The 10,805-nt window shown below is 32.9% G+C and overlaps 1 protein-coding gene across 1 annotated transcript in view; it reads right to left on the bottom strand.

Moving 5' to 3' along the window:
* Positions 1-379: 379 nt before the first annotated feature.
* The window catches only part of LOC143387701 (A-kinase anchor protein 9-like), a 60,836-nt gene continuing 50,410 nt past the window's right edge, over positions 380-10,805 (bottom strand). The window contains exons 11-17 of the mRNA XM_077108310.1: positions 7,488-7,587; positions 6,272-6,364; positions 5,156-5,512; positions 3,277-3,480; positions 1,888-2,028; positions 643-765; positions 380-544 (exon numbers count right to left, since the gene is read on the bottom strand). Coding sequence (XP_076964425.1) covers positions 380-544; positions 643-765; positions 1,888-2,028; positions 3,277-3,480; positions 5,156-5,512; positions 6,272-6,364; positions 7,488-7,587 — 1,183 coding nt within the window. The remainder of the gene's footprint in view (positions 545-642; positions 766-1,887; positions 2,029-3,276; positions 3,481-5,155; positions 5,513-6,271; positions 6,365-7,487; positions 7,588-10,805) is intronic.

Genomic DNA, 10,805 nt, shown 5'->3' with positions numbered 1-10,805 from the left:
CACAGCCTTAGTTTATGGTTCCAACTACCTCCGGACTCTTAAGACTGACTGTGGACCTTAAAACCACAGAGCCATAGAGATGATGAGTATCAAAATCAACTATCATCTGCATAAGTTAAGAAATAAATTTCTCTTACTGTACAATGTTCAATACTCTAAGTATTGTATAGGATGTGACTATTGTAGCTGCAGTGTACTTACTAGTTTTCAATGGAATAGAAAAAGTCAGTGTTCTTCACATGCCTATTGCTACATTATACCCCAGCAACCCACCTCTGCCAATGCAAAAGACATATCTATAGATCCAGTGATATGTGTCTACAACCCTGAAGCTTAAGAAGAAAATCAGCCAGCTGAAAAGTGGCATCTGTATAAATACTTAATTAAAGACAAGAAAGCAAAAAAAGGATTCAACCTCCCTGAGACTGATCTTACCTGCTACCTCTCCGTTGGTTAATTCATCTGACTCATCTTCTCTATTTTGATCCTCAGATTCAGATTCACATTGTAACCGATTCAACTGTGTGATATAATTAGTCAAAGCCTAGAAAAGAAGCAAAAGGTTGGAAGACTCTCGATTTTAATTCAGAAGATTTCAGGAGAATTCATGAGATGAAACATGTATTTGGAGTATAAACTTACATTAATAGTATCATCTTTGTGATTAAGAGCTACAAGTAAATCTTTCTGGAACTTCTCAAATGATTTGATTTGTTCACTGAGCTCAGTGTGTGATGCACTCCAGTCTTTGACTTCCTGCTGCAACTGAAAAGTCAAAACACATGAATTCCTATGGGTTAGGGAGGGGTTTCTGCACTGGATACATCAGGACTACAAGACTTAGACAAAGAAATAGAAAACCATACTCCTCGGTGGCCTGCCTCAATCGAGGGGGTTGAGACCTTGGTTACGGAAGAGGGCGGAGTGGCCCCAACTTTGACAGCTGCAGTAAGAACATCAGAGCTCTCAGGAAGTTGACCCTGTTTATTGCATTCCCCAGAAAATTGCTGCCAATTCAAATAATTTACCTCCAGCAAGAATGGCTGGGCACATATGACTGTCTCCTAAATTTAGACTCCTTATCATGTAATCTTCCCTTGGCCGGTGAATCAGTAACTACTCAAAAGAGGATCATAAAATACTTAATTTTCTGGTTTAAAAAGTTTCTTTGAGGCAATGCAAGTTTGTAACTGATTGACATTTTAAGAAAATACACATATACTAGATAAAAATCAGGATGAATAAAGTTTATTACATTTGAACAACCATTTTAATTGACTTTGCACTGAAAAAATACACATTTTGTATAGCTTTCACTGGACAGACTATCAGGAGGTACATCTTCAGGTTTTATGTCCATTTCCTTTTCTTTCAATGTCTGTTCCTCAATTTCCCTTTGGTTTTCATTTTCATTCTGTTTAAGTTTGTGCAACGGCAGAGAGGACAAGACAGAAAGAAAACCTGTCATCTTAAAAACAGCATATCATTCTTCTGTACTGGTATGATGTGAACCAGAAAGTGCTTGAAATAATATTTAACTACAATTTATCAAAAGATCAGCAGTATCAAGAAAAGGATAAAACATTCAAGTGTAGAGATGAAAAATGTTTTAATGGCTTCAAACTAATATACTCTATATAGTGTGGCAATAAGGGTTGTCAATAAAGGTTGCTCCTTGGTAGAACAGTTTCTCCTACAGCAATGCCAGATTCAAATTATCTTAAACAGAAAGCAAGGCATTTTGACTCCACCTACCTTACATCTAAGTGATCACCAATATGTTAAGCTCAGTAACTATAAAAATACGTCACCTATCAACAATAAAGACAAACAAATCCTACTGCATTGTTGATCTACTGTTCCTAAATGCACCAAAGTCAATACTACCTGTGTTTGCGTACTGCTGCTGCGCAGCTCACAACACAGCTTCTCTCTTCCAGCAAAAGACAGCTGCTTTAGTGCTTCCAACTCTTCTAAAAGCACCCTTTCTCTTTCTGAAACCAGGTTTTTGTTATTTAATGAGGATCTCTAAATAAGAAAAGAGGTCATGGAAGAATATTGATTGCGATAGAGGTAAAAAGCAGATTTCTTTTAACCCCTTGGGACCAAGAGACCTTGGTTCTACCTTATGATTCATATTTCATTATTAGGGATTAAAAGGCACATATGAAGTTCAATGCAAAATTCGCAACTTTAGAAAAAAAGTTATTTAAACTTAAATATTCGGGAATTTGTATAGTTCGAGTAATATTTTCTCTGTCAATTTTTGCATTGAAATTTTAGAAGAATAAATTCACAAAATGCAATGAAGAAAAGCAAAACTGATTTTTCTTAAAGGAGAGAGAGAGAGAGAGAGAGAGAGAGAGAGAGAGAGAGAGAGAGAGAGAAAGAGAGAGAATTTTTTTTTAATATTTATTTTTTAGTTCTCGGCGGACCCAACATCTTTGTATGTGGTGCTGAGGATCGAACCCGGGCCCCACGCATGCCAGGCGAGCGCGCTACCGCCTGAGCCACATCCCCAGCCCCACAAAACTGATTTTTCAAATGATATATTTTATTCTCAAATATCAATTTCCCTATTATTTTATATTTTAAAAATACACGTTTTAGTTTTCAAAATTAAATTCAATAAATTTGTTTTCATAAGAACTTTCATGCAAATATTTCTTGCTTTTCTGAAATAATTTTGTGAGTATATTTTATATAGCAGTTGATAAGAATATAGCTCCCAAATACCATGAGATATTTAAATTTAGAAAAGAATGTTATATAAATTTGAATTTCTCTAATCAACAAGAGATGTGTCCTCTGAGAGAGTTCTAGAAACAGATTACTTCAGAAGATTTCCATTCATGATTAAAAAGATGGATTAAAGATAGCTAAAGATAAACCTTGGAGATGGTAATTGGTAGACTCACAGAACTACAAATGAACATTGAAAAAGTGAATGACAGCAACTGTATACTCAAGTACCTCAGTATAATATTTCCAAAACTCTCAAAGTGCTTTAGCTATGTATGGTCAATAGAATTTTAAAATTTATATTGTAGTCACATTTCCAGTGCCTGAAAGGCAGTTAAATAAAATGATAATGCACATTATATCAGTTGAGTTAGGTGTGCCTAACAAGGTCTAAAGTTGATCCCAGGAACTTCCTGATGTTAAGTATTTGTAATTTATTTGTATCTAGGAAAAATAATTTTGACTTAAAAAAAAAGCCACATAAAAAATACCATTATTTCAATTGAGGAGAAAAGAGACTCTAAAGTTCCATACCTGGGCTAACTGTCTATTAAGTCTCTTAATCTCTTCTTGTAGCTGCTCCATGTGCCACATGTGTGCCTGCCTCAACAGTTCTGTGGCCTGTTGATGTTCTTCATACTGTCGTACAAGTTCTTGCCTCATATCTTCCAACTGTTCTTCGTTTGACATCATTTGTTTAGAAGCATCCATGCTTGATGTCAACATCTTACCATGAATCTTTGATAGGAAAAAACACAAGCAAAAAACTCAATCATAACATATTTTGTGGTAATTAGTCAGCACTGATACTTTAACTGAATATGAAAACAATTCTATTAACAACATAAAGCATCTGAGTTTTAGTTTTATTATTAAACAAAAGCATAAATCACTTTTTTTAAAAAAATTATTTTTTAGTTGTAGATGAACATAATACCTTTTTTCATTTATTTTATGTGGTGCTGAGGATCAAACCTAGTGTCTCACCCATGCAAGGCAAGCACTCTACCACTGAGCCACAACCCCAGCCCATAAATCACTTGTTTTAAAAAAGTATTTTTCTTATTTATAATTCCAAAACAACATGAAGTTAATTTATTACCACCATACATGTTATTTTCCAAAAGGAAACAGCTACTTACAAGATAGTTTAGCTAAAATCTAATTCTAACAGAGAAAAACAAAATACTCAAGATTCTTTATCCACCCCCTCCAACCCCCACCCCATCCACTTTTTTTTCCGCCCATACTAGAGATTGATCCCAGGGCCTCACACATGCTGGGCAAGTGCTCTACCACCAAGCTACATCTCTAGCCCCTTCTCTTAATAAAGTTATAACTCCTTTATATCTCTTGATATTTTATAATGGGGAAATAATATAAACAACAACAACAAATATACACACACACACACGCAAAGTTTATAGGGCCAGGGTTGTGCCTCAGTAGTAGAGCGCTTGCCTAGCATGCATGAGGCACTGGGTTCAATCCTGGGAACCACATAAAAATAAACAAATAAAATAAAGGTATTTTGTCCATATACAACTAGAAAAATATTTTTAAAAATTAAGTTCACAAAATATAAGGAATTTTGCCTATTTAATTTTTATTCATTGGTCATCACCGTATTATAGAAAACTGCTTATTCAAAGAAAAATTATAATAAATTTTATTTGGAAATAAATGCTTTACATTTATGAGTTTCTCACACTCATGACAAGTCAATAGGTTCTATGAATACTTCAATCCCTTAAGATACTAATTAAAATCATTCTGCCTTGAACAGCTATAGCTAAATTAGTTTTCATAAACATTTCACAAGTTTTGCATTACATAAAAAGCTGACAGTTTTATTTGAATACTCCTCTGAACAAGATATATCTATCGTGAACACATAAAATAAATTTGAAATTCAGATAATTTTAAAAGAAATAGAATTTATTGTTTTCTAATAAAGGCTGCAATTCGTTGGGGTAACAGATCCTCAACTAACAAGAAAAAAGAATTAGTATAGAGATAATAAGATACTTTGAATTGTCTTCTTGAATTCGTAGCAATTTCCTTTTATGTTCTTACATTTAATTGAGCAAATCATTTGGCCACAGGTATTACCTAGTTACAATATAATTAATCTTCAATTAGTTTAAATAAAACTAACACAGGTATAATTTACAATGAGAACTTAACATGTACTATGTCCATAAGACAACCAAGAATACTATGACCTGATTTATTTTATACTTCACACCAATATTGTTTCACTTAATCAAATACCTTATAATTAATAAAATACATTAAAGTCAAGACTGGACTTCATACTTTCATTCTCTATTAATCAGCATTATTGCTACTGTTTTAAACTGAAGATATTATTATAAGTTTTTCTTTTTTATATTCAAAGAAGCATACTTACAGATTCGCTAACTATAAATGTTTTGTCTTTGGAGAACATTTCTTCTGAAATAGTTAGTTGGTGGACCTCTGATTCTGTTATATCATCAAGATGATCACTGTTTGGTAATAGAACTTCTCCATCTTCTCCTAACTCTTTACTAAGTGGCTTAAATTCTTCTTTAAATTTCATGTCCAATGCATCAGAGGTCTGAAGATTAATTTGATCCTGAGATAATTTCATTTCATTAAAATAATGTTTTTCATTTTGCTGACAGAAAGTAAGTGCTTGTTTTGATGACATAGTATTTTCTTTTCCCTTTGATAGTCTAGATAGTTCAGTTTGTTGAGCAAATGCAATGCTCATTGACACAATGACCTAAAGAAATCAATCAAACAAACAAAAAAGGATTAGATTTATAAATACCAGCTGGATTTAAAAAGTGGGTCATTACTCAAAATTATATGAATTAGAAAAAAGCCTGGCCTCATAGTTTTAAAAACAAAAATAAATCCTCTGATAAAATGATACAGAGATAGGCTATTTTTCAATAAATTTAACATCAAAGTGTTTTACTGCCTGCCTTTTAAAATAAAACAAGCAAAACTTTTCTAACTATAACATCAATAAATGCTCAGTACAAAAATAAAAAAAAATAAATAAAAGTCTTTATATTTCTTCCTTCCAAGAAAATTCACTTGGCCATGAGTGATAATGTTCTGTGACAATCCTCCATCAGTATCTGTAGTTATTATCTAACATTACAATAATTTATCAGGGTAATACAACTACTTTTTCTCTTCATAACTTTTCCCTCATTTTTAGAATGCCAAACTCCTTCACAAGGTAACTATTTACAATGTAACACATATATAAAAACTTGTGGCATTCTGAAAAATTGTAATTACTATTCTATATCAAGAAAAAACGTTCTTTTCAATGAAAAGCACCGCAAAACATTCTATGAAGCAGCAATTATAGTTGATGCTGTTACACAACTGTTTGATGGACTATATATGAAACTTACAAATAAAAACAAAGTACATACCATCAATAAAATCCATGCTTTTTTTGACAGTTCAAAGATCAAGAAAATCTATAAACCAAGAAAACCTTGCAGATAAACTATAAACTTACCTTAGCTATTTCTTCTTCTAATCTTTCTTGGTATTGTTTTTCCAAAAATTTAACCATGTTTGTTTCTTGTTTCATTCCACATTCCTTAGAAAACTAAATTTAAGGGTGAAATATGACAATTTACACTGATTTTATACCATTAATTTTAAGGATGTAGTCAATATTCCAAAAATATCACTATTTTTGGACACTTTCAAATAAAAATAAATTTCAGTTATCTTTTAACTAAAAACATTTAATCTAATAATCCTACAAAATAATTACACTTAGTATAAACTTAAAGATGCAAAGAGAGAAATATATTTACATATCTGTAATTATTAGCATAAATTCTAGGGTGGGTTAAAGATACTTAAATATAATTAATAAGACATAGGTAAAATGTTAACAAGTGGCTATGTTTGATAATGAAATCATGAGCAAATTTTCTTCTTGGTATTTATTAAAAGAACACAATTTTCCACATACAAATTATTTTTATCAATTAAAAAAATAAATCTTCTTTTAGAAATGTAGATATACAGTCAACATGAAAGTATTTGTTTATTTACCAATTATTTGAATTTCATCCAACAGACATTTAATAAGGGATGAGTGTGGCTCATATCTCTTCTTAATATCCAGAATGAGAATGGGCAATAGTCAGTGATTTTAATTTTTACTAGAATTTAGAATTATTTAGTGAAGATGATGATGCAGCTGGGGGTTGAAAAAAGTTTTGAATAATACAATGTCGAGGACAGGCAGAGAGTGGTTCAGTGGCAAGCACGGTAAAAAAAGCGTTTTTCTATCATTATTTCTGTTGGAAGGTGGCCTGATCCATTATTCCAGCCCTAGCACCTTGGATTTTAGGGAATCCTATACACCATTCTGAAGATACCCTCCGCTTCCATAATGGGAAGAAAAGACTATGTTGGCCATGGTACTGAAGCTGATTTGTTACACAGTTCATAAAGAAATGTTACAAAGAAAAAATTTAAACTCTAACAGGGGAGGAAAATTCTCAAATTTAACTTTCTCTGTGTTTTTCCTATGCTATGAAAAATATTTCTATAGACATTCTGGATCTTTTACATAAGGTATTATCCTCATGATTTATGCTTAATCTTAGCCAAATATTTACTACATAATTACAAAACTGAAGACATAAAATTGATAGTAAGAAAAAGTATCAGTGTACATAACTGTTTAAAAATGAAGATTAAAAATAACATACCTCTATTGCATGATCAATATTCTTTTTTAGACAACTTCCAGGATGTACTACTGATTTCTGTACATCAGATTCTTTAATTACCACTGAATCAACAGAGAAGCTAAATATAAATAAAAAAGTATAAAAAAAAATTAGTGTTGTGTGTTTTATCCAAAGTTTCTACCATGTATAACGTGTACTGAGGCAGTGGGGATACAAAAATGATAGTTCCCCCAGGGTTACAAGTATTGTAACTTAAAACATTTTTGACTAAGTTTTCCAATTCAAAGTAACAATGAATATTATGTCATTTAATGAATTTCAGTATAAATGTATGATAAAAAATTTATTATGTAAAAAAAATTTTTAATAATTCTTTTAAAAATAACATCTTAGATATGCTTATATAGCAACAGTGTACATAACATACTATATACACTGATACTACACACTACTTATATACCTAAGATATATGATACATATTATTCATATTACATGGATATCTAAATTACACAGACACAAAACATATAATAATATAGAATAGATTATATTGGATTAAATATATTAAAAGAGCCAGGTACAGTGGTGTGTGCTTGCAACTCCAGAAATTTGGGAGGTTGAGGCAGGAGGATCAAAAATTCAGGATGAGCCTTAGCAATTTAGTGAGACTCTCTTTCAAAAAAAAAAAAATGGTTGGAAATGCAGGAAGATGGCTGAATAAAGTATTTGCTTCCCTGACAGATCTGTGGAGTGAACCAAGAAAAGCAAAAAGGTCACTTTTTTCAACAAGATGGGTGAATGGTCCAGAACTAGGAAGGACTTAACTGGAATTTAATACTGGATACTCAAAACAGATCATGGACTCAAGAGATCTTGTATAATAAAATAAGGGGGAAAGATCCCCAGCTCCAGAGCTGTAAAATAGCTGGAAGTACAAACCAGAATAATCCCTATGTGAATGTAGTAAAGCAATAAAGGAACCCCCATTCCTAGGAAAACAGAGGTGTTTTGCGGTATGGAGAGCTTAAGAGCTCAGAGATACTGCTCAAAAAACAACAACAACAACAAAAAAAAAAATCAGTAAGCTGTGCTGCACAGCATGTGTGTACAGGAGGGAAGCCACCAGCTTTCTTGGCGGCATGCATGGAGGACAGCAGAAAGAACCCTTGTGAAGCAGTGGCTGGGGGGCCTGCAGTTAGGTGAGTCAATTATTGGCAGATCGAAGTCTGGCCCCAAAAATGTGCAAGGCAAACCCATACTGTGTGATAGAGAGTGTTCCAAAGTGACTGGAGAAAATCAAGCATGGAGGGACATTTACACAGGAGAATACTGATCAAGGAAACCCACCTGGCTTTCCCCTCCCCATCCAATCAGCTGCTTGCAGTACTGGCTGGAAGAAAAGTGCCTGACTGTGAATTTGAAAGGACAGGCAAAGAAAGAGATCAAGTTTGGAGACCAAATGATGACCAGGGTTCATGGGGTCTGCAGGCAAAGTTGTGGGCTAAGAACAGATTCCTACATCACATGTGTAGAACCTAAAGGAGATTCCCGAGGTACAGTCTTCCAATGTGGACAGACAATTGCTGAGCCTTGGAGGTGTGATGACTTAAAATCTTCAGACCAATAGGCACGCAGTGAAGAGATTGGAACGTACCTAAGCCTACACCTTGGCTCTAGTAGTTCCGCTTCCAGGACTAACACTCTCACCCTAGCAACCCTAACTACCCTGAGGGTAGAGCTAGCATCAAATTCCAGACAACATACCTAACTGCTCAGAAGAGAAGCTGAGAAACTTGAACTGCAATGGAAAAAAGTGTTCAATTTTTCATCCAGATTCCTTTTTTTTCTTCTCTCACATGTCTACCATTTTTGAAACCAAGTATTTTTCATGGATCATTTTATTGAGGACTGGGATATCTGAATAGTACATTACAGTTTTGTTATTATTTTCTTTTAAAAAATTATATATATATATATATATATATATATATATATATATATATATATATATATATATTCCCCTCTCATTTATCTGTTTCCTTGTATTCTCTTTCTCACTTTTCTCTTGCTAACACCCAACCTCTATTAAGTCCTCCCTTCATTCTTCCTATAATTTTTTAACTTCTATCTTTTCTGATCCTTCCTCATAAACATCACACCCTACATGACTTTTGTTCTCTCTTTGTCCACCAATGGAAACTGTAAACTTTTTTGCAAACTTAATGTTTATATTGTAGACAATAATTGAACACATCATTTCAGTTTAATGGAATAAAACTGTGGATGCCTTAATAGGAGCTATTTGGTTTAAGGCTGTATATTATTTGTATTGGGTGCAGTTATTATTTGTCTCTTCCTTAAAGGCGAGGTACTAGAAATCTTCAGGGACACTATTAATCTACAGGGTAGACACTGTACTGCTTGAAATCCACACTGCTAGAAGGACAGACATAAGAACAACATGAGAAAACAATGGAACAAAGTGGCCCAAACAAACCAAGATGATCCAATAATTAAACCCATAGACAACACAGTAAAAGAAATGTAGAAAAGGAATTTAGAAAGTACATATTAGACTGACCTGGTACATAAAGAATGATATAGGGAATAAAATCAGAGATAAATTTGAGGAGGTAAAAGATCATTGCAGAGGCAGAGATTCTCAGAAAATTACAACAACAACAACAACAACCCCAGAAATCCTCAAAATGAAACAATCAATAAACCAATTAAAAATTCAATGAAAATTACTATCAATAGACTAGACCATTTGGAAGATAGAACCTCAGGCAATGAAGACAAAATATATAATTTTGAAAATAAAGTTGACTACACAGGGAAGATGGTAAGAAACCATGAACAGAACTTCCAAGAATGATGAAATAACAAGAAAAGACCAAAATAAGATTTATCGGGATAGGTGAAGGCATAGAGATACAAACCAAAGGAATGCCCAGTTTTTCAATGAAATAATATGAAAAAATTTCCAAAATCTGAAGAATGAAATGGAAAATCAAATACAAGAGGACCTCAAATGTACAAGATCACAACAGACCCACATCAAGACACATCATTAAAAAAAGGTCAAATATATAAAATAAGGGTTGAATTTTAAAGGCTATGAGAGAAAAAATATCAGATTATATATAGAGGGAAACTAATTAGGATCTCAGGTGATTTTTCAACCCAGACCCTCAAAGCCAGGAGGTCCTGGAATAATATATACCTAGTTCTGAAGAAGATGGATGCCAACCAAGAATTTTATATCTAACAAAAATAAAACTTCAGATTTAAAGATGAAATAAAAACCTTCCGTAATAAAAAAAGGTTAAAGAATTC

Source organism: Callospermophilus lateralis, unplaced genomic scaffold, assembly GCF_048772815.1.
Source record: "Callospermophilus lateralis isolate mCalLat2 unplaced genomic scaffold, mCalLat2.hap1 Scaffold_44, whole genome shotgun sequence".
In the NCBI taxonomy this organism is placed as follows: domain Eukaryota; kingdom Metazoa; phylum Chordata; class Mammalia; order Rodentia; family Sciuridae; genus Callospermophilus; species Callospermophilus lateralis.
The sequence above is the reverse complement of the archived record's forward strand: the minus strand, read 5'-3'. Positions and strand labels throughout refer to the sequence as shown.